The sequence below is a fragment of the Geotrypetes seraphini genome, chromosome 17 (assembly GCF_902459505.1).
Source record: "Geotrypetes seraphini chromosome 17, aGeoSer1.1, whole genome shotgun sequence".
Lineage (NCBI taxonomy): Eukaryota > Metazoa > Chordata > Amphibia > Gymnophiona > Dermophiidae > Geotrypetes > Geotrypetes seraphini.
This window is the reverse complement of record NC_047100.1, coordinates 44,830,603-44,855,699: the sequence shown is the minus strand read 5'-3', so window position 1 is coordinate 44,855,699 and position 25,097 is coordinate 44,830,603. Positions and strand designations below refer to the sequence as shown.

The 25,097-nt window shown below is 42.2% G+C and overlaps 1 protein-coding gene across 3 annotated transcripts in view; it reads right to left on the bottom strand.

Moving 5' to 3' along the window:
* Window positions 1–25,097, bottom strand: part of DOCK3 (dedicator of cytokinesis 3) — a 694,894-nt gene that overhangs the window by 70,044 nt on the left and 599,753 nt on the right. For all 3 annotated transcript variants that reach the window (XM_033926008.1, XM_033926006.1, XM_033926007.1), the window contains exons 44-45: window positions 13,357–13,440; window positions 5,842–5,958 (exon numbers count right to left, since the gene is read on the bottom strand). In XM_033926008.1, coding sequence (XP_033781899.1) covers window positions 5,842–5,958; window positions 13,357–13,440 — 201 coding nt within the window. The remainder of the gene's footprint in view (window positions 1–5,841; window positions 5,959–13,356; window positions 13,441–25,097) is intronic.

The following is a 25,097-nucleotide window of genomic DNA, read 5'->3' as shown; positions in this document are numbered from 1 at the left end:
AAAAAACCTGATTGCTCAACTATTTAGCCTACATCATTTAACACTGACTTTTAAAGTGTCTATTAGGAGCACTAGATAGGACACCCTAACATTTTAACTGTCCTTTGGATACCCTTTGGCCAACATTCAAAGCAACTTATACATTCATTAATGGTCAGTAAACATATAATTTGCCTACTGGCCACTACGAGAGTAATTTTATAAAATGTAGCCCAGGGAGGGAAAGGGACTTGTATATCGCTTTTTTGTGGCTTTGGCATTCAAAGCCGACACTCATAGTGGTAGGCACTGGAGAATTAAGTGACTTGCCCAGGGTCACAAGTAGAGAATGACACGGTAACAAAATTCATCACCGTTCCCGTCCCCGTGGATAACCGCGGGAAACCATCTTCATATCATTCTTTAAGGAGAGAAGGAAGAATCAGAGTATGAATGGCCACAACCACTGACCCGCAAGCTTTGCTTTGAAGAATGCTGGTGTAGAAGGACCGAGGTTGAAATAGACACTAGAAAATGACATGGGATTATTTCCTGCGGGGACGGGGACGGTGATGAATTTTGTTACCGTGTCATTCTCTAGTCACAAGGAGAGGCACTGGGATTTGATCTCACAACATCTGGGTGCAGAGGCAGCAGCTTATTTATTTATTTATTTTTTAAATTTCTTTATTCAGTTTTGCATATTACATATTCTGCATATAAAAAGAAACTGTTAAGAAAACAATATGTGAATTTGGAAAAAGAAATTAAGAATTTGGAATTAAAATTGGTTAATAAATGGGAACAGGAGACATTTCAAATATTGTTAAAAAAAATGTGAATATAATGAAATTTCCTCTGGGTTAGTAAGGAAAGATATTTTTGCTCAGCAGGTGGTGTATTATGGTAGTGCAAATAAGGCTGGAAGATTATTGGCAAATTATTTAAAAGCAAAGAAAAGGAAGGAGAAAATAAGCATAATTAAAGATGAGTTAGGAAATTCTCATTCTCAAATTGGAAATATATTAAAACAATTTTTAAAATATTATAAGTCATTGTATTCTTCGGAGTCTTATTTAAATAAAGAGAAAGATGGGATGGATTTTTTGAGTTTAGTTGAAGGTCCTAAGGTTCCTGATCATATAAAAAGAAGTTTAGATAAACCTATATCATTAAAAGAGTTACAAATGGCATTGAAATCCCTTAGAGTTGGGACCACTCCAGGTGGAGATGGATTTACAGTAGAGTTTTATAAAGAATTTCAAATTTCCCTATTACCGTATTTATTAAAATTATATCAGGATCAACTGAAAAAAGGTTGTATATCAGGCACTATGGCAGAATCTTTAACTATTGTTTTGCCAAAGCCAAATAAAGATCCAACATTGGTTTCAAACTACAGGCCTATATCTTTAATAAATGTAGATGGTAAATTATTAGCTAAGATTTTAGCATTAAGATTGGCTAAAGCTCTTCCGCATATAATAGGAATGAATCAAACTGGATTTGTTGCTCAAAGACACTCGTCTAATAATACTAGACTGGCATTTCAGATGTATTATTTAACAAAACAAATTAATGATCCGGCTTTTTCGGTTTCACTAGATGCTGAGAAGGCTTTTGATCGTGTAGAATGGAGTTTCATGTATCAAGCTATGGAATGGTTTGGTATTGGATCCGGATTTATACAAATGATACAAGCATTGTACAGCTCCCCAACTGCTCGTTTATATATAAATAATAATTTTTCGGATGCTTTTAAGTTGCAGAGGGGAGTTAGACAAGGTTGTCCATTATCTCATTTGCTCTTTGATATAGTTCTTGAACCCTTATTATTAGCTATTCGACAGGCAAAGGACATACAGGGTATTCCATGTGCTGGAGTGGAATATAAAGTATCTGCTTATGCAGATGACATCTTGCTTCATTTGAGGAATCCGGAAACAACAATCCCATGTCTACTGAAGGTCATAGATACATTTGGAAAATTCTCAGGATACAAAATAAATTGGACTAAATCAGAGATTTTACCTTTAAATGCGCATTGTACAAAAGGTATATTTGATTCTTTCCCTTTTATATGGAAAGAGGATGGAATAAAGTACTTAGGTATTTGGCTGAATAAAACACTTGAAGAGACAATGAGAATAAATGAAAAATTTTTATTACAAAAAGTTACAGAGTTGTGTGAGCAATGGAATCCTTTACATTTGTCCTGGTGGGGAAGAGTACAAACTGATTTTGCCTGTGGTTTGCTATCAATTGGGAATGATACCAGTGTTTTTTCAGGGGTCTTTCTATAAAAAATTAAATAGTATTCTGGTTAAATTTATTTGGCTGGGTAAAATTGCAAGAGTGGCTTTAGTGTCTTTGCAAAGACCAATTGAGGAGGGTGGGGTAAATTTTCCCAATTTTTATAGGTATCATCAGGCCTATATCATGCGCCAAGGTATGTATTGGGTTCTCCCAGAGCTTTTGGAACAATTACCAGAGTGGTTAAGGGTGGAGAGATCACTTATCTTTCCACTTAGGCTTGATCTTTTGCTTGGTATAAAAGTGCCTAGAATACGTAAGGACAATAGAGTATTAATGGATACTTGGAAAACATTAAGGTTTGTAGACAAATTAACTACTGATTCTATTTTAAAATCAAAACAGACTATTTGGGTAAACTCCAAGATACAAATAGGCGGGTTTAAGGTTGTCTGGAAAGATTGGATTAAAGCAGGTATAAGATCATTAACGGAAGTAATTGATAATGGTAAGATGCTTGAATTTTCACAATTGCAACATAAATATGGTCTGAATAAAAAACAAAATTATAAGTGGTTGCAATTGAAGCAGGCTATTCAGGTGGGGTTCCCTGAATGGAAATCTTTAAATGATCATTACAGCTTAGAATTCTTATGTTTCCAGGCAGATTTTCTGGGTCACCAGGCCACAAAGTGGTATAAAATTATATCTAATTATTTGAATAAGAAGCCTAAAAATGGATTAAGAGATATTTGGAGCATTGAGATTAAGCATCAGATTAATGCATCTCAATGGCCACGTATTTGGTCTTGGAGAATTAAAGGTACGATGTCAGCATCTATTAGGCAAACATGTTTTTTTTTTGTTGCATAGAGCATTCTGGACCCCTACTAGATTACAAAAATTAGATTGCTCTAAGTCTAATAGATGCTGGCATTGTAAAATTGAAGTTGGAACTCTAGACCATCTTTTATTTTATTGTCCATGTATTCAGGCATTTTGGATATCAATATGGGATCAAGTTAATATGTTGATGGAGAGTCATGTGGCTTTATCCTATGACACAGTGATTTTTGGAATGTGTATGAGGGCCAAATGCCAAATATCTGCAGCAAACAATAAATTATTGTTGATTCTTACGGGAGTGGGAATTCAACAGATAACAACTAATTGGAAAGACTGTTCTAGATTGAATTGTAATTTTTGGTGGAACTCAGTTTGTCATATGTATAAGATGGAAAGATTTCTTGCGATACAGAGAGGGTATTTTAAAAGATTTCAAGAGGTGTGGAGGCCATTAATTGAATATTATAACGAGTAAAGTTTATTCTTTTTCCTTAGGGGATAATATATAGAAATGGGATGGGATGGGAGGGATAGGGAGGGAAAAATATTGGAAATATGTTGTTATGAAAAATAAGGAGATATATGTAATAGGATGGGATATTTATTGTTGTGCATTACTGGGTATAATAAAATGTTTAAAGTGTTTGAGGAAGAAGGATGGGGGGAGGGACAGATTTCATGTCAGATTAATTGTATTATCAAAAAGGGATGTATAATTATATATAAATTTGGAAGGAATATTTTATTGATATGGAAAAGGGTGGGAGGTGGGGGGGGAATAAAAACATGTATAATAATATTATTTAAGAATGCCAAGTGTGTTATGTAAATTAATTGTAATAATACTGTACACTTGTTGAAAGAAATAAAAAGGAATAAAGATTAAAAAAAAAAAAAAAAAGAAAAATTCATATAATCTTATAAATACACACTTGATTTTCTTCATGAACACTTTAAGTACAATATATCATACTTATATTCATATTTTATAATGATTTAAATATTTGAATTTGGCAGCAGCTTATTTTAAAAAGACAGATAGCCGCCTATGGGGCTCATTTTCAAAACAGAAAGACATCCCAAAAAAGGCATAAAGTGGCACTTGGATATTTTAATCATCACAATGTCCAAATGCCAATTTTATTGTATTGAATGATTGAAAGAGATGAAACTAGTATAAATTGTGACACACAAGTTGGGTGAGTAACACCGGTATTCTGTAACACTGCACCTAAATATTTAGAACACATCTGTCCCGTCCATACCCATTCCATGACCACACTCCATTTTGGTTTGCACATGAGACATTTTTAGCATTCATCCTTATAGAATAGCTTGTAGACAGATGTGTACAAAAATCCAAATCAAGTGCTAATCAACTTTGGGTAGAACTTGTGATAGGCCTCTAAGATTGCTCCCTAGACAAGTCTACATCTACGAGTATAAGCTTATCTGAATTGTGTGATTCAACATGCTAAAGACTCATCACATAATGGCTCAAATCTTCCTTGGGAGCTGTAACTGGAATGTAGTGATGTCCGCTTCCAAAATAATGGATTCATCCACTAAAGTATGGGCTTATATGCACATATTATGCTACAGCTCCTTATGAAGATTCGAGCTGCCTTGGTATCAGTCTGCAGTGTGGCAGGGAGCAGGAAGGGGGGGGGGGGAAGAAAAAGGAGATACTGGCCACCCTCTGGTTGTTAAGGAAAGATACTGGAAACCTTAGTGGAAGATATAGGAAGGAAGATGCTGGACACCTTAGGAGTCAGCAAGAGGAATTTCTGAGCTAAGAGGTAAGGCTCAGAGCTGTTCTGGGGTTGAGGTAACATTGCTGAAGGTTCTCTTAGGAGGTTTGATGCCCTTGGCCTGGACTTAGCAGTTGTAATTCCTGTAATATTACTGAAAACTTAACTTGCTTTTGACACCCAATCAGTGACAAACAGCACAGTCACAACCAAAGATTTTAGCCTAACATTGTTGTAAAAATGGGGATATCTTATTTCTAGTTTGAAGTCAGATACTTTTCTTGGCTTGATAGAACCTATCTATTCTGATCCCTCATTTATTAGGGGTTTGTTACTGTTGTACTGATGATCCTAATTTTGGCTCATTGTGAAATGACAAAAACTTACTATTGAAATTTTTTCCTTCCTATGAATCAGGTTGCTATTTACTAAAGTTAAAGAATTATATATGCTAAGTTTTTCTAAGTTTCAATCAATCTGATTTCAATTGAAGCAACAATCTGTTTTCTGGTTTAACAACATTTTGATCTGAATCAATTTAATTTATCTGTTTTCTCACGACTAGAAGCAAGTCAGTTGGTGCTCACAAACCACTATTTACAAAACTTGAGATTACTTATTTCTTTTTTTCTTTTTTTTTAAGCAGCCATCCAGTTGGAGATGGTACGTTTAGAGATAGGATGTACCAACTTATGTGAATCAAAAAGACAAAAAGTTGAAGAGCAGATCTGTGTGGTTTGGTGCTTTCCAAATAAATGGCCAAAGCACGTTTACAGACCAGAGTATGAAGAGATTACTTATTGATATGTTGTCTCTCTGGTAAGAGATTGTGAGTGAGGGTTTGTGAAATAAGTGAATTGATCCTAGAGAAAACAGAAGCCTTTTAATTTACCAAACCAACAAAAAAGACGCTGCAGTATAAAGACTTTCAAGATTCTAAACACTCTTATACTGTAACATGTATCACAAATTGCAACATATAAATGGGTGTTTGGGTGGAAAGAAAGCTTACATGGTATAGGCTGAAGCGCATCACATGGAACTGATCAATAAGTTTCTTATGTAGGGGACGCATTTCTGGATGTACACACTTCTCGTGTACTGTCAGCCCAACTCCTAGAACGTGCACCTGGTCCAAAGAACACAATGCAGCAGGGAGAAAACAAAAACACACTTGTAAAGAAGGAAGGGTTCAGCTGAATTTTAGTAAAAAAAAACAACAAAAAACCCCCCACCCCACCTAATGTACTTTTTTATTAAAAATTTTCAAATCAAAATAATGCCACTAACTTAAATTTCAAAGAAATTTGTTTACACTTCTTGCATTGGAAAGTATTTATAGAAATTTTAGTAGAAAAACACAAAATCTGGCATTTCCAGTGTTCAAAATGAGAAATCCCTCAATCATCATCTATCACATCAGAAGAGTAGTATAGAACTGCCATTTACAGTTTGAAAACAGTCATTAAAAAGCACAGTGATGCATCATTAATTTCTAATACATTAATCTCTGACTTGCCCTACATGAAGGACACTGCTAAACATACAAATCCTTTACCTTACCTTTAAATGTGCATTGTACAAAAGGTATACTTGATTCTTTCCCTTTTATTTGGAAAGAGGATGGTATAAAATACTTAGGTATTTGGTTGAATAAAACACTTGAAGAGACAATGAGAATAAACGAAAAATTTTTATTACAAAAAGTAACAGAGTTATGTGAGCAATGGAATCCTTTACATTTGTCATGGTGGGGAAGAGTTCAAACTGTTAAAATGATGATTTTGCCTGTAGTTTGCTATCAATTGGGAATGATACCAGTGTTTTTTCAGGGGTCTTTTTATAAAAAATTAAATAGTATTCTGGTTAAATTTATTTGGCTGGGTAAAATTGCAAGAGTGGCTCTAGTGTCTTTGCAAAGACCAATTGAGGAGGGTGGGGTAAATTTTCCCAATTTTTATAGGTATCATCAGGCCTATATCATGCGCCAAGGTATGTATTGGGTCCTCCCAGAGCTTTTGGAACAATTACCAGAGTGGTTAAGGGTGGAGAGATCACTTATTTTTCCACTTAGGCTTGATCTTCTGCTTGGTATAAAAGTGCCTAGAATACGTAAAGACAATAGAGTATTAATGGATACTTGGAAAACATTAAGATTTGTAGATAAATTAACTAGTGATTCTATTTTAAAATCGAAACAGCAGACTATTTGGGTAAACTCCAAGATACAAATAGGCGGGTTTAAGATTGTCTGGAAGGATTGGATTAAAGCAGGTATAAGATCCTTAACGGAAGTAATTGATAATGGTAAGCTGCTTGATTTTTCACAATTGCAACATAAATATGGTCTGAATAAAAAACAAAGTTATAAGTGGTTGCAATTGAAGCAGGCTATTCAGGTGGGGTTCCCTGAATGGAAATCTTTAAATGATCATTACAGCTTAGAATTCTTATGTTTCCAGGCAGATTTTCTGGGACACCAGGCCGCAAAGTGGTATAAAATGATATCTAATTATTTGAATAAGAAACCAAAAAATGGATTAAGAGATATTTGGAGCATTGAGATTAAGCATCAAATTAATGCATCTCAATGGCCATGTATTTGGTCTTGGAGAATTAAAGGTACGATGTCGGCATCTATTAGGCAAACATGGTTCTTTTTGTTGCATAGAGCATTCTGGACCCCTACTAGATTACAAAAATTAGATTGCTCTAAGTCTAATAGATGCTGGCATTGTAAAATTGAAATTGGAACTTTAGACCATCTTTTATTTTATTGTCCATGTATTCAGGCATTTTGGATATCAATATGGGATCAAGTTAATATATTGATGGAAAATCATGTAGCATTATCCTACGACACAGTGATTTTTGGAATGTGTATGAGGGCCAAAAGTCAAATATCTGCAGCAAACAACAAATTATTGATGATTCTTACTGGAGTGGGAATTCAACAAATAACGACTAATTGGAAAGACTGTTCTAGATTGAATTGTAGTTTTTGGTGGAACTCAGTTTGTCATTTATATAAGATGGAAAGATTTTTTGCCGTACAGAGGGGATATTTTAAAAGGTTTAAGGAGGTGTGGAGGCCATTAATTGAATATTGTAATGATTAAGGGTTATTCTTTTTCCTTAGGGGATAATTTGTAAAAATGGGGGGGAGGGAGAGTCTAAATATGTATATGTTTGGATAAAATATTTTGTTGATAGGGGAGGGGATGGGAGGTGGGTGGAGGGAATTAAAACATGTGTAATAATATTGCTTAAGAATGTCAAGTGAGTGATGTGAATTACTTGTAATAATATTGTACACTTGTTGAAAGAAATAAAAAGGAATAAAGATGAAAAAAAAAAAAAAAAAAAAGAAAATAGAATAAAGATGATATCTTTTCATTGAACTAATCTTAATACATTTTTGACTGTCAGACCAAAACCTCCTTTCTCAAGACAGCTTACTGTCTTGACCTGGGGAAGGAAGTATTGGCCTCTAAGAGCTAACTGAAAAATGTTTTAAGTCCTTTCAATAAAAAATCATCTTATTTTCAGTTTTTTATTTATATTTGTAATTCTTCATTTGCAATGGACTGTAGGATAATTAGTCAGTGCTAGGCAATTACTGATAATAAAATCTCGTATGTCTAGGGAAAAAAAAAAAAACAAACAAAAAAAAAAAAAAAACAAATCCTTTACCTGCGGATTTTCAGCAGTTCTATCTAGATAGTGCTGCTGAAAATCCCTTCAACTACGGCAGTACTATACAGGTGGTAATGGGGTAAATTGCTTAGACTAATTAAAGAGACTAAAAATTAAAAAGAAATCATGAGCAGAAGAAACAAGACCCCTGCAGCTCGGCTGCAGGAACTAAGACTGGAATTCCAAGGCTGGAGTACAGGGATGTGGACACTAGGGGGAGAGGTTACAGTTTGAATGTGAGTCCCTACAGCAGAAGGCTGATTACCCTAGTGTTCAGCCTCTAGAGGGATTGTACAAGAATCACTGTATGTACACTTCTCCCTCAGTATTTGCGGGGGTTAGGTGCAGAGCCAGACCACAAAGTGTGAAAAATCCCAAATAACTTCTCGGCCGGCTCTGACCCACCCCTGCCTTCCTCCTGCGTCCCCGGAACTTTACCTGGTGGTCCAGCGGTAAAGCGGGGCAGAAGCGATCTTCCTATGCCCCTGCCCCGTGCAGAGCCGTCGTCAGAATTGCTGCCGTGAGTTCCCGTTGTAGTCTCGAGACCAGGTAAGGTTCTGGGGAGGCTTGGACGGCTTAGAAATAGCCAAAAAATGAAAATAGTTTTTTTGTAAAAAAAATCACGAATAACCGAATCCGCGGACACTGAAACCGCAGTTTTGGAGGGAGAAGTGTATGTATTATGTATATACTAGTATTTTAGCCCGTTACATTAACGGGTGCTAGAATATATGTCTGTGTGTCTTTATTTCTGTCTCTCTCTCCCTCCCACTGTCTGTCTCTCTCCCTGGCCCCCTTTGTCTGTCTGTCTTTCTGTGTCTTTCTTCTTTTCTTTCTATCTATCTGTCTCTCTCCCTGCCTCCTATGCAGCAGCATTTCTCTCCCACCACTTCCCTGTGCAGCAGCCACAGCAGCATTCCTTCCCCCTCCATTTCCCTCCCCCCACATCACTTCCCTGTGCAGCAGCAGCAGCGTTTCCCCTACCCCCCTTTCCCTTCCCGCAGTCTGGCCGGCTCCCTTAGTCCCTTACCGCCCCCCTTCCCTTCCTGCGGCCCGACAAACCTTCCGATTCCAGCAGCGTCTGCAACATTCTACACGGGTGCTAGAGTAGATGTCTGTCTGTCTGGGTTTTTTTTTTCTTTGTCTCTCTCTCCTTGTACGCTGCCTGTCTTGTCATTTTTTCTGTCTGTGTCTCTCCCTATGTCCTTAGTGCCCTCAGTGCCTCCTTCCTGTCCTTAGTGGCCCTTCCTATGTTCATAGTGTCCCTAGTGCCTCCTTCCCATGTCCTTAGTACCTCTTCCTATGTCCTTAGTGCCCCCATTACCTCCTTCCTGTGTCCATAATGCCCCCAGTGCCTTCTTCCCATGTCCTTAGTGCCCCCAGTGCCTCTGTACTGTGTCCTTAGTGCCCCAGTGCCTGCATACTGTGTCCTTAGTGCCAGCGTACTGTGTCCTTAATGCCCCAGTGCCTCCTTCCTATGTCCTTAGTGCCCCCAGTGCCTCCTTTTTGTGTCCTTAGTGCCCCCAATGCCTCTGGCCTGCTTAATGCCCTCAGTGCATCCTATGTCCTTAGTGCCCTCAATGCCCATTTCTATGTCCTTAGTGCCCCCAGTGCCTCCTTATATCCTCATCATTATCTTCCAGACTTTGTCCCACCCCCACCCCCGATGCCAGCCTGCCTGCCTCCCATCTCCCTTCAATTGAACCCCCCACCCCCATGCCAGCCTGCCTCTCATCCCCCTGAGCAGCATGTTTCCATGGAAACCACCCCATCCCCCCCCCGATGCCAGCCTGCCTGCCTTCCATTGAAACCCCCCCACCCCCCTCTGATGCCAGCCTGCCTCCCATCCTCCTTCCATTGAAACCCCCTTACCCCCCATGCCAGTCTGCCTTCCTGCCTCCCATCCCCCTGAGCAGCATGTTTTTAACCTCCCCCCCTCCCCCCCGCCGACCCTACCCGGTACACCAGAAACCCCCATTGACCCTCCCAGCCGACCCTCCCACCGCTACACGGCTGACAAACCTGGCAGCTCCAGCAGCATCCCAGGCACACTAAACACACTGCTTCGGCTCTTCTACTGGCCTAATTTCCTCTGCCGCGTCCCTGATGATGTCATAATGGCGAAAGATTTCTGAATTGTTATGTTTATTTGTGATTGCATGGTGCAACATCTGTCTATTGTCACACCTAGTAGTTTTAGGGTTTTTTGAAAGGGGTAATTGATCGAGTTGATTTCTATGTTGGTAATAGTTGGGGTTTTGTTATTTTCGAGGAGGATGAATTTTGTTTTGTCTGGGTTGAGTTTCAGTTTGTGGTCTTCCATCCAGTTCGCTACTGTTTCCAGAGTTCGGTGTAGAGTGTTTGTTATGGTGGTCTTTGGTTGATTAAAAGATATGAGGATGGTGAAGTCGTCTGCATAACTGCATAACACTCTAAGTTTTGTTAACCATCCCTTTAAATAATTCCTAGCATCCTGTTTGCTTTTTTGGCTGCTGCCACACATTGGGTGGAAGGTTTCATCGTATTTGTCTACAATGACATCCAGATCCTTTTCTTGGGCGCTAACCCCAAAGTGGACCCTAGCATTTGTTAACTGTGATTCAGGTTATTCTTCCCAATGTGCATCAATTTGCATTGTCCACATTAAATTTCATCTGCCACTTGTATACCCAGTCAAGTTTCAAGTTTATTTTAATTTGATAGATCGCTTAATTTAGGTTTTACTAAGCGAGTTACAATATATAAAAAATAACATATATTTTGACATAATGTTTAAAAAGTTTAAACAATGGTCTTCCAATTTCCTAAGGTCTGCCTGCAATTTTTCACAATTCGCATGTGTTTTAACAACTTTGAACAGTTTAGTGTCATCTGCAAATTTAATCACCTCACTCGTCGTTCCAATTTCTAGGCAAACCAATATTCCCTCCTCAAACTCCCAGCTACCTATTGTGGAAACCAAAAACTCCCCAGGCTCCTCTGTCTGTGGCTTAGGAAACCAAGAAAGGAGAGAGAAATTTCCCCTCTTGGGGAAATCCTTCCTCCATGTGTATCCTGGCCCTGTCTCTTCTAAACAACAAAACCTTCCTTTACATTTTCCTCACAGCATGAGATGAGTTAATAAGCTCCTGGAAGATTGCTAATTAGCCCTCCTCCCAGGTTCCTGAAGCACCTGTTCCTTCTCAATCTACTTCTAACTGGTCTCCCACAGTACCACCTCTCCCCCTGAAATATGCTGCACGACTCATATTCTACCAACCTCGCTACATTCACTGGCTCCCTATCCGCCTTCGCATACAGTTCAAGCTCCTATTGCTGACCTATGTGTGTTCATTCTGCTGCTCCTCTATTCTTATATACCTCCCAGAGAACTCCGTTCCTCAGATAAGCTGCTTTTAGCTGTAACCTTCTCCTTCACTGCCAGTCCTTGATTTTTTTCCTTTCATCTAGCTCAGGGGTAGGCAATGATGGTCCTCGAGAGCCACAACCCGGTCAGGTTTTCAAGATTTCCACAATGAATATGCATGGACTGCTTCCATTGTATGCAAATCAATCTCATGCATATTCATTGTGGAAATCTTGAAAACCTAACTGGGTTGTGGCTCTCGAGGACCGTCATTGCCTACCCCTGACCTAGCTGCCCCCTATGCCTGGAATAAATTACCTGAGTTTGTCCGCCAAGCCCCTTCCCTTCCCTTGTTTAAAAGCAGACTGAAAACCCACCTTTTTCATGTAGCCTACAATCCATAACCCTACTCCTCACTGCCCACCAACCCAGCCAGTAGATTAACCCCTTAACTGTATCTATGACATCCTGTTTGCCTGTTTAAATTGTAAGCTCTTTCGAGCAGGGACTGTCTTCTTTGTGTCTCTGTACGTAGTCTGGTAGCACTACAGAAATAATTACTAGTAGTAGTAGCCTTACTACCTGTGGGAAAAATGTAGTCTGGTTTTCTCGACCCTCAAAAATACATGCTCCTTCGAATTCCAGCCCAACTGCCTGCTGCTGGAAAATGAGAAGCTTATGCTTTACTTTTCCTTATGCTTAAAGAATGGAAGGTAACCTTAAATGTTACATGACAAGCACTTCTTAGCTGCTTGCCACAATATCAAACTCCATACATAGGACATGGATCTCTTTCATCTGTTTGTCAAACTGATTAAAATCACCACATGACTAAACTATGGAAAATATATTTAGTGAATTCTCCTGTGCCCCTTGGGTCAGTTTTAGTGTCTTAGCCCGTTTGATTTTGGTGATAGGTGGAAGGCTCCTGAGGAAGGGACATTTTCCTGAAACTAGGCTTAGTAGAGCCTGAAGAAATCTACTACAGTTGGGACTTACTGTTCTGAGCATCTCCTCGAAAAGATCATACACTGAAAAAACTCTGAGATGAACTAAGGGGGCATATTTTGAGCTAAGTACCACTTTTTGATACTGATTTTTGATACTGATTTTTAGCAATTAGGCTGGACCTTATTGGATATATATTAATTTAATTCAGTTAAAATTCACTTGAGACACTTTTGTGTTAATTTCACTACACACACGTGTATACCTATGATGGTGTGGGTGTGACTTGGAATATAGACTGTCGATTGATTCAAGCCTAGACTTCAGCCTTGTGCGGTCGTCTTTATAGCTTAACAATCACACTGAGGAATACACAACACTATTATAAATTAAGTAGTTTATATTGCTACATATTTTATTATTGCTTTTTATATATTTCCTATTTGCTCCAACCTTCTTCAGGTACAAAGATAGTGGGCCTGAACTGCAAAGAAGCATGGCTCCTTGTGTGCTTTACTACTTGTGAGGTCCTCATACCTGTTCTTGCATGAGTTCTTTGAGCTGTGTGATTTTCTCTGCATCATCAGGATGATTGGTGATATAATCTTTACTGAAGAAGGCCTATATGGGGAGGAAAAGGGGAGAAAAAAAATATATGAATGCATGCATTGGTGGAGTGTTTTAATCTCAAAAAACAGAGAAACCAGAAACAAAAAGACATGGGAGTAAGGTAGCTGGAGAGATAAAATTTCTCTCACTGCAGGCAAGAGCAGATTAGTTTCTTTTTTTAAATTGAAATTTAATGCAGTTAAAAACATCCAGTTTATATATTCATATATAAAACAATACATTAATTTATAACTTATTTCTTGATAAATACTAAAAGTATCAAAATACCTATAATAGCTACTGTGTCCCAACCCTCCCATCCCAATGAGAGGATGTGTGCAGGAGGTTTATAAAGTATAAAAGAAAAATTTAAAATTAAAGAAAAAAATCTATCAGAGATCAATGGGACTATCCTTTTGGGAATTAATCCAGATTTCATATGCATCCCAAATGGTGTTATAATTATGTATCTGATTTATCCTAAGAACAGTCAATTTTGACATTTGTTGTATATATTGAACTTTATTCAATAATACTCGGGGCCCCGGTAAATCTGGTTGTTTCCAGGCAGATGACAGGAGAAGTCGACCTGCTGTCATTATCAGATGTATCCATTTCTGATATTTCAGAGGCAGGGCAGCTGGTCCTTTATTCAACAAGCAACACTCCATAGTATTGTGAATCTCAATACCTAGTACTTCTTCAATAAAGGAAATTATTTTATCCCACTAAATCTGCGCTTTAATATAATACCACCAAATATGTTCAAATCTTGTATATCGGTTCCCTGACGCAGGAACAAAACGGGCCACATCAGAACCCAAGAGGTTTGAACATTCTATAGGAGAGTGATTTTGTGTCATTTTCATATTGTAATTTTGTCATGGACGCGCGAGGCAGATAATGTATTGGGTATGCACACAAAGCAACACAATGCTCCCACGAAGATGTAGATCAAGGAAAAACATGTGAGAAACTAGAGATTTTTCCAAACACAAACTTTTATTAAAAGCAGAGATTCAGTTCTGTAAATGTAAAAAAGACTCAACGCTGTAGGTGTTCCAGAACAGAAAACTGTACCTTCTTCAGGAGTCTATAAATAGATTAAACACGTGAGGCACTGGAATAAGAACATCCACAGATATATTAAAATAAGATATACAAACATATGAATAAACATGAAATAGAATATGTACTCTACATAAAAAGCATACTTACAGCTAACCAAAATATATATGAAAAACATTAAAAGAAGGATATTATTATACATAAAGCAATGTTACTTACCGTAACAGTTGTTATCCAGGGACAGCAGGCAGCTATTCTCACTAGAGGGTGATGTCATCCGACAGAGCCCCGATACGGACATCTTGAAAGCATGTCTTGCTTGAAGAAACTTAGAAGTTTCGAGATGCCCGCACCGCGCATGCGCCAGTGCCTTCCCGCCCGATGTACCGGGCGTGTCTCCTCAGTTCAGGTAGCTAGCCTGAGAAGCCAACCCAGGGGAGGTGGGTGGGACGTGAGAATAGCTGCCTGCTGTCCCTGGATAACAACTGTTACGGTAAGTAACATTGCTTTATCCCAGGACAAGCAGGCAGGTATTCTCACTAGTGGGTGACCTCCAAGCTAACCCCAATGGGATGGTGGGAGAGTTGGCAACTTAAGAGAACAAATTTTGTAACACTGTTTGGCCAAACTGTCCATCCCGTCTGGAGAAAGTATCCAGACAATAATGAGAGGTGAATGTATGAACCGAGGACCAAGTGGCAGCCTTACAAATCTCCTCAATCGGTGTCGATCTGAGGAAGGCTACAGAGGCTGCCATTGCTCTGACCTTGTGGGCTGTGACCTTACAGGGAAGGGATAATCCAGCCTGGGCATAGCAGGAAGAGATACAAGCCGCCATCCAGTTAGAGATGGTGCGCTTCGATACAGGTCGTCCCAACTTGCTTGGATCAAAGGAGACGAAAAGTTGAGGTGCAGTTCTGTGTGGCTTTGTGCGATCCAAGTAGAAAGCCAGAGCACGTTTACAGTCCAGAGTGTGCAAAGCAGATTGTACGGAGAACCACCTTGTCATGATGGAATACAGTGAAGGGTGGATCTGCCACTAGGGCCTGAAGCTCACTGACTCGGCGAGCTGACGTGAGGGCCACCAGGAAAACCACCTTCCAGGTGAGATACTTAAGAGGAGCCGTTTTGAGAGGTTCAAACGGAGGCTTCATAAGATGAGATAGGACAACATTGAGATCCCAAACCACAGGAGGAGGTTTGATAGGAGGATTGACATGAAAAAGTCCTTTCATAAATTTGGAAACCACAGGATGAGCAGACAAAGGTTTCCCCTGTAGAGGCTGATGGAAAGCCGCAATAGCACTCAGGTGGACTCGTATAGAAGTAGACTTGAGACCAGACTGGGACAGGTGTAGAAGATAGTCCAATACAGACGATAGAGAAGCTTTCTGAGGCTCTGTAGCATTGGAAATACACCAGGTCGAGAATCTCGTCCATTTTTGGGAATAGCATTGTCGAGTAGCAGGCTTCCTGGAAGCCTCCAAGACCTCCCTCACAGCCTGAGAGAACTGGTGAGGGGTTATGTTGAAAGGAACCAAGCTGTCAGGTGGAGAGACTGCAGGTTGGGATGAAGCAGTGAACCTTGATGTTGAGTAAGCAGCGAAGGAAACACTGGAAGAAGTATTGGTTCCCTGCTGCTGAGTTGAAGTAGAAGGGAGAACCAAGGTTGTCTGGGCCACCGAGGAGCAATCAGGATCATGGTGGCACGGTCTGATCTTAACTTGACCAGAGTCTTCTGAATGAGAGGAAAGGGAGGAAACGCATAAAGGAAGCGATTCCCCCACTCCAGTAGAAAGGCGTCTGCCTCGAGGCGGAGAGGAGTGTAGATCCTGGAGCAAAACTGAGGCAGCTTGAAGTTGTGGGGGGCCGCAAAGAGGTCTATCTGAGGTGTCCCCCATTGTGCAAATACCTGATGAAGGGGTTTGGAATTGAGCGTCCATTCGTGAGGTTGGAGAAGACGGCTCAATTTGTCTGCCAAGACATTGTCCTTCCCCTGAATGTAGACAGCCCTGAGGAAGGTGTTGTGGCGGACCGCCCAATCCCAGACTCGAAGAGCTTCCTGGCAAAGGGAGGCCGAGCCCGTGCCTCCCTGCTTGTTTACATAATACATGGCGACCTGATTGTCGGTGCGAATTAGGACCACCATGTCGTGAAGGAGATGTTGAAAAGCCTGAAGAGCATTGAAGATGGCTCTGAGCTCCAGAAGATTGATTTGATGGAGTCGTTCCGCACTGGTCCAGAACCCCTGAGTGCGAAGACCATCCAGATGAGCTCCCCATGCATAGTTCGATGAATCGGTCGTGAGAACCTTCTGGTGGGGAGGAGAGTGAAACAGCAAACCTCTGGATAGATTCGAAGAGGTCATCCACCAAAGAAGAGACTGCCGTAGAGCAGGAGTGACTACAATGTGTCGGGACAATGGGTCGGAGACCTGAGTCCACTGAGATGCCAAGGTCCATTGAGGAATTCTGAGATGTAGTCTGGCAAAAGGCGTCACATGAACTGTGGATGCCATGTGACCCAAGAGGACCATCATGTGTCTCGCTGAGATGGACGGGCGAGAAGACACCGACTGGCAGAGTAGAAGAAGAGCATCCATGCGCTGAGGAGGGAGGAACGCTCGAAGTTGGATGGTATCCAGGACCGCCCCGATGAAGGGGAGAGTCTGGGTGGGCTGAAGATGTGACTTGGGAAAGTTGATCTCGAAGCCCAAGCTCTGCAGAAAACAAATCGTGGTCAAGGTCGCCGAAATGACCTCTGGGGCCGACGGGGCCTTGATGGGCCAGTCGTCGAGGTATGGAAACACCTGAAGACCCATGTTCCGGAGTGCAGCGGCCACCACCACCAGACACTTCGTGAAGACTCTGGGCGAAGAGGAAAGGCCAAATGGAAGCACTCGATACTGCAGATGTAGATGTCCCACCCGAAATCTGAGGAACTTGCGGGAGGCCGGATGAATCGGGATGTGAGTGTAGGCCTCCTTGAGGTCCAGAGAGCATAACCAATCGTTCTGCTCGAGTAGGGGGTAGAGAGAGGCAAGGGTCAGCATGCGGAACCGCTCCTTGACCAAAAACTTGTTGAGGACTCGAAGGTCCAAAATGGGACGCAGATCGCCCGTCTTCTTCGGAACCAAGAAATACCGGGAGTAGAACCCCCGGTTTTGCTGATCTACTGGCACCGGCTCGACGGCTCGAAGCCGAAGCAGAGCCTGCGCCTCCTGTAGAAGAAGAGCGGTTTGCATCGAGTTGGAAGGATACTCTCTTGGAGGGTGGTCCGGGGGGACCCGTTGAAAATGAAGAGAGTATCCCTCTCTTACGATGGTAAGGACCCAAAGGTCCGAGGTGATCGACTCCCATTGATGATAAAAATGGTGGAGTCGACCCCCGATGGGAAAAACAAGGGAAGACAGAACGTCGGTTATGCTCCCTGGAAGAGAGTCAAAAGGGCTGAGTGGCCTTGGGTGCAGCCGGCATCTGAGGCTTCTGCTGAGACTTTTGTGGAGGTTGCCTCTTCGCAGGCTGTCTCGCTAGGGGAGCCTGTCTTGGTTGATAACGCCTCTGGTAGATTTGAGGCGGTCTAGAGGGACGAGACTGTTGAGGCTTAGGCTTAGGACGCAGGATGGATTGAAAAGACTTCTCGTGGTCCGAAAGCTTTTTAGTGACAGTCTCGATAGACTCATCGAAGAGATCCGCTCCCGCACAAGGCACATTAGCCAATCTGTCTTGGAGGTTCGGATCCATATCAATAGTGCGAAGCCAGGCCAGGCGACGCATGGCGACTGAGCAGGCCGCAGCACGTGCCGAGAGCTCGAAGGCATCGTAGGAGGATTGCATCAGCTGCAGCCGCAACTGGGACAGGGTTGCCACCACCTCCTCAAACTGGAAACGAGCATCAGCATCGATGAAAGGGACGAACTTGCGGAGGACCGGCAAGAAGAAATCCAAATAAGAAGAGAAGAAGAAATTGTAATTGAGCACTCGAGTCGCCATCATCGAATTTTGGTAAACTCGTCTACCAAACTTGTCCATCGTTCTCCCCTCCCTGCCCGGAGGCACCGAAGCGTAGACCTGGGAAGGGTGAGAACGCTTGAGAGAAGACTCGACCAGCAGAGACTGATGAGAAAGTTGAGCTCCCTCAAACCCCTTGTGGTGAACGATGCGGTATCGAGCATCCAGCTTGCTGGGAACCGCAGGGATAGAATACGGTGTCTCAAAACAGCGCATGAAAGTCTGGTCCAGCAATTTATGCAAAGGAAGCCGAAGAGTCTCCGCCGGAGGGTGAGGCAAATGCATCGTATCCAAATACTCTTTAGAATATTTAGATCCAGTATCCAAAGTCACATCTAAGTCATCCGCCATCTGTCGGAGAAAAGATGAGAAAGACAATTGGTCCGCCAAGGCCGGCCGCCGAGACGGACTAGACGAAGTGGAAGCCTCCGGGTCTAGAGAGAGCTGAGACCGGCATGGAGAATAAGAGGTAGATGGTTCCTCATACTCTGGTCCCTCCGGTTGGGAAACATCGGACGATGAGTATCCCAAACGTTGCATCTTTTTCTGTGGGGACACTTCCGAATGACGTGAGGAGTGTCGAGATGAATGACGTGAACGATGCCCCTCCCGGTGCCGGGATGGGGAGCGAGAACTTCTGTGCATCGCACGATCCCCTGAAGCCTCTAAGGAATGGATGGGGCTCGAAGCGGTGGATCGCAGAGGTGGCAAGGACGCGGACTCACGCAGCGCCACCCAAGTCTGGTATGGAGTGCGGAAGAACTCTTCCTGCGATGCAGTATGCCCAGGACTCCGAATATCAGGGACCGTCCCAGCGCCCTGTTGCCTTGGAGGAGTAATGGGCTCTAAAGGTGGCATATCAGGAAGGGAAGCCCTCCTGGAGGTATCCGCCGCCCTCCGCCGATCCCCCTCGTCGAGCAGCGAGATCGAATGGCGAGGGGGAGGGGGAGGGGGCGGACCACCCTCAGGGACCGGTGCTCGGACTTCACCCTGAATGTTGGCGATAAGCCGGGGTCCCATAGTTTGCATAAGCTCGACAAACTGAGCTTCCAGCAGGGATCGAAGCGAAGCCGATATGGAGGGATCCGCACCGAAAGGGGGTCCTCCTGCACGGTCTTCGCGCTCCTTCGTGGCCAAGTGCTTCTGCTTAGTAGCTTTGGGCACCTTGATGACCACGGGAGGGACAGTGGAAGGCGGTACCTGAACCGAAGAGACAGAGGCAGGCGCCGCAGCGGAACTGGAAGCCGCAGCTGGTGTAAACGATGCTGGCTTCACGATGCCGGATGCGGAAGTCGTCGATGCAGGTTTCGAGCGAATCGGTGAAACCTCAGCAGATGTAGAAGCAGACAGATCCTTGGCAGTCTCCATCTTGAACATCGACTCCCAAAGTAAGCAACGCCGCTTAAACGAGCGCGCAGTGAGCGTGGAACAAGGCCTGCACGATTTCGGAACGTGGTCCGGACCAAGACACTGAAGGCAGCGTCGATGCGGGTCCGTCAACGAAATCGCACGCTGGCACTTGCTGCACTTTTTAAAACCGGTGATTGGCCGTGACATAGGCCGGAAAATCGACGCTGCAATGTCGAAAGAGGTAGGCCGCAGCCACGAGGCCGGGCCGGCCGAACCGCCGGAAGAAATAATTTTGAACTTCTTTTTTTTTTTTTTTTTTTTAAATAAAGTAAAGTAAAGTGAATTCAAAGAAATAAACCAAAACGCGGGTAAAGAAGGCAAAGAAAAACTGAAATTCAGTCAGCGCAGATTGAAGATAACTTCTCAGCTCCGCGGAAAGAAAAGAACTGAGGAGACACGCCCGGTACATCGGGCGGGAAGGCACTGGCGCATGCGCGGTGCGGGCATCTCGAAACTTCTAAGTTTCTTCAAGCAAGACATGCTTTCAAGATGTCCGTATCGGGGCTCTGTCGGATGACATCACCCTCTAGTGAGAATACCTGCCTGCTTGTCCTGGGATAATTATTTATCTAAGAATTTACTTTTCTGATAAAGCTTTCAATTTGTCTATAATAGAATAAGTCACTTGATGTGAGGCCATATTCTTCTCTCAATACTTCAAAGGGGACAATTTTCCCATCTTCCAGCAGTTGAGTTGGCCTAATGTTTTAAGACCTTTCTTCCCCAATTATAAAAGGCCAAATCAACTTCTCCTGGAACAAAATTAGGTATATGTATAATAGCTGCCTCCATAAAATAGTTTTTGTCCCCATAACATCACCTGCATACCTGAATCCACATCTCAAGAGTATGTTGTAATACAGGGTTTGACTTCTTAACTATTACAGAGAGTTTTGGGAGTTGGAGCCAGGGTATCAGCCATAATAGAGGTGCGCCCAATATCTCCTGTTCCATACGCACCCATGATTTTCCCTTGTCCCATTTCCAATTAACTAAATATCATAATTGGGCTGCTTGATAATAATATCAAAATTGTGGTACTGCCATTCCTTCCAATTCCCTAGGTTGGTACATAATCGCTCGAGATACTTTTGGAGTCTTGTTGCCAAATAAAAGCGAATATCTTCCGTTCTAATTATTGAAATAATTTTTTAGGTAGTGCTGAAAAAAGGTACAGCAGCCTCGGAAGTACCACCAACTTTACTGTTTGTACTCTACCAAGCCAGGAAATATTTAGATGTTTCCATCTCTCTATATCCTGCCAGATCTTTCAGAAGGGGAGGGTAGTTAGCAGCATATAGCCATTCTACATGCTTTGTTAAATTAATCCCTAAATATCGTAATGATTGTTGCGCCCATTTGAAAGAATAATTACTTGAAAACCATCCGCGATCTATATCTGACAAGGTAAGATCCAAGATTTCTGACTTAGAAATATTTATCCGAAATCCTGCCATCTGTCCAAAAGCCGTAAGAGCTTCTACTATAGCTTTCAGTGAGATGGAGGGATCACGTATCGTAAAGAGAATGTCATCTGCAAATAGCAGTATTTTTGTCTCCAGTTCACCACAACTTATACCTGAGATGTTTGAAGTCTGTCGCACCAATTGTGCTAAAGGCTCCATTACTAGTGCAAAAATCACAGTTGACAAAGCACAACCCCTCCCCAGAGTAAATATTTCAGTATATCCTCCATTGATATTAATCGAAGCCAATGTAGAAAAGTACCAGATATTACTATCTTTTCTAATACTTGAAATAGATAAGGCCAATAAATCCTATCAAATGCCTTCTCAGCATCAATACCCAAAATGAAAGTTGAATCATTTCCACCAACAACTTGACACAATATATGGCAGACTCGTCAAATATTATCAAAGTCTGGCGACCTCGTACAAATCCAGATTGATCATCAACTATCAGATGTGGCATATAGATTTGTAAACGTTTAGCTAGGATCTTTGTAAACAGTTTATAATACACATCTAGCAGTGAAATAGGTCTATAAGAGGAAAAGGATACTGGATCTTTATCTGGTTTTAATATCAAAGTTATTCCAGCTAAACGCCATGAGTAAGGCAGTTCCTGTCTGTTTACCAAGGTGTTAAAAAAAAAAATGCAACAATGGGGGGGGGGGGGATCAAAATTGTTTGAAATGTCTTATAAAATTTAGCAGTAAAACCATCTAATCCTGGCAATTTTCCCACCGGCATATCTTTAATAGCCCATGTTAATTTTTCCACTGTAATGGGATTCACCTGGAGTAAGACCAGGTAGCTATATAGGATTCAGGTAGGCACGGATGTCCGCTTCTTCCACTATATATTCAGGTTGATATAGTTGATGATAGTAGTTAATAAAAACTTGTTGAATATGGTCTAAGGTACTCCAGGGTGGTACTTGGAGAGACCTCCCAGGAAAGAGACTTGGTAGTTCTTTAGTTCAAAATTTTTTTTATTGAGTTTAGTATAGAAAGTACAATAAATGTTAACAAGGCAAGAAACATGCATACCGTACCAATTCTGGTTGACAAGTCGATAAAGCCGTCTGTGCAATGTGCGGCGGCAGCAAAAAAGGCGAACAGAATGCGAGGAATAATAAAGAAGGGAACAGATCGAAGAGGGTTATCATACCGCTGTACCGGGCCATGGTGCGCTCTCACCTGGAGTACTACGTCCAGCACTGGTCGCCGTACATGAAGGACACGGTACTACTCGAAAGGGTCCAGAGAAGAGCGACAAAGATGGTTAAGGGGCTGAAGGAGTTGACAGTACAGCGAAAGATTACAGAAACTGGGCCTCTTCTCCGTCGAGCAGAGGAGATTGAGAGGGGACATGATTGAAACATTTAAGGTACTGAAGGGAAGAGACTTAGTAGATAAGGGCAGGTTGTTCACCCTCTCCAAGGCAGAGAGAATGAGAGGACACTCTCTAAAATTGAAAGGGGATAGATTCCTTACGAACATAAGGAAGTTCTTCTTCACACAGAGAATGGTAGAAAACTGGAACGCTTTTTCAGAGTCTGTCATAGGGGAAAACACCCTCCAGGGGATTCAAGACAAAGTTAGACAAGTTCCTGCTGAACCAGAATGTACGCAGGTACACAGGGATAGTCTCAGTTAGGGCGCTAGTCTTTGACCAGAGGGCTGACTTTTTGAAGGCGTTAAGGCAGTGTACAGGAAGAAAAAGTCAAACATTAGCAAAAGACTAGTTGCCTACATGTTAAAAAGTTTTAAAAACATTTACTAACATGCCTTAAAGACTTAGAAAGATGAATAATTAAATCCAAATCAAGTTACTCCTCCTGCATTTGTAATATAATATCATTTTTATTAAGACAAAAAGGTCGCATGAACATTCACATGTAAGAACAGTGTAAAAACAATACCAGAACACCTGCAATATTAATAACAATAGCAGTATCAGTATCAATATCCATCTCAGTATAGAAGAAGGCAAAACAGTTGCTAAAGAAAGAATAAAGTACGGTATTGAAAGTGCCAGGTGACATATCCCGTAAGTATCTAACTCCGTGCACCCACCAACGGGCCCAACTTAAATGAATACATTGAGCAAATAACAGATACAGGTGCACGATCAATCAGTATTAGTGAAGATTGAAGCCCTTCAACCCAATAAACATCAGACAATGAACAGTAGTGAACCATCCAGCAACCTACGTCTAAACTTACAAATGTACGTAATCAACATTACTTATAGCACCAAACAGGATCCCCAAACGATCCTCCTCAGTCGCACAACAGGCATACCCTAGACTCATCATTCGTACTACCAATCGCACTTCAAACAGTCTTCCATCTCACACTCATGTTACGGGATGTTGTTGATTCTGAGTGAGTCACCTGAGCAGGAAAAAACTTGGTACACTTCAACCTTGCATGGATAACATATACCTATACTCAATCACAGGACCTATAGTACCATAGCAGAAAGGAGAGTACATAGAATTAAGCAGGACAATACAGAGATATTGTGTACATGATCAAGATATACACTGTTAACAATATTTACAATAGCATGGGGTCATCATTCACATGCTAGGAGCCCGTTCACATTCACATACTGCGGAGTGGCTAAACCTGTTGTTCCAGAGATAACCTCCACAGGGAACAATAGAGTTTCCAGTGGGGCTGATGGCGGGGTGCGTAAGTGTCCAATTCAAATCGCGCTTGTAATTGCATTCGCGTGGACCACATGCTAAAGGTCGGTACCTCCTCAGAAGCCCAATATTTCAAGACGAGCTGTTTACCCACGAGCAGCGCGTGGAGGATGAATTTCTGAACTGAGGCATCCAAACCCCGGTTAGTGAGGTCTGTAGTATCTCCCAGTAATAGGGCGGGAGGGTTCCAGGGCACAGTGCAGTGCAACACAGACGCTAAGTGGAGATGTACCTGATTCCAGAAGTGCAGTTTGGGGCAAGTGAAAAATGAATGAACATAGTCACCCCTATGGGCTGTGCATTTGGTGCAAGTGTCGGTGTTCCACAATCCCATACGAAAGCCTTTAGCTCTCGTGATATAGGACCGATGTAATATTTTGTATTGTGTTTCTTGCGGTCCCGAGGCCTTTACATGCAAGTATAGGGTGTGAAATAAAGATTGGAGGTCATCTATAGTTACCTGTATGCCCAGCTCTGTGGACCACTCCCCCCCCAATACCCGAAGGCTCCCCCCTCCAAAATGGTCTCTGCTCGCCCCATACCATGTAGAAATCTTATTAGACTCCGTAGGGGTATCGAGGAAAACTAGATCTAAAGGGCCACAGCTCCAGTTATCCCCATGTGAGCGTACCCAAGAGTGAAAGTAATGATGAATTTGCAAATATGTGTACATGTGCGCTGGTGGTAAACGCCATGCTAGCCGCATTTGTGCAAGGGAAGGGAATTCCCCCCCACCCAAAGCTAGGACATCTCTTATGGTCGTGTCACGAACGGTGCGACCTCTCAGACCTGCCAGCCCCCCCACTCCAGAGGCGAAGTTGGGATTTCTCAGCAGGGAGAGAAATGGGGATACAGTAGGCGACCTATTCTGAATATGACGCCACGCTCGTCTAAAAGGAAGGAGGAAAGGGAACCCTGTGGAGCAGGAACGTGCTCCCCTGCCCTCCACTCCGTGAAGAAAAGAGGAAAAAGACCAGGGTGCGCAACAGTCCTCTAGTAAAA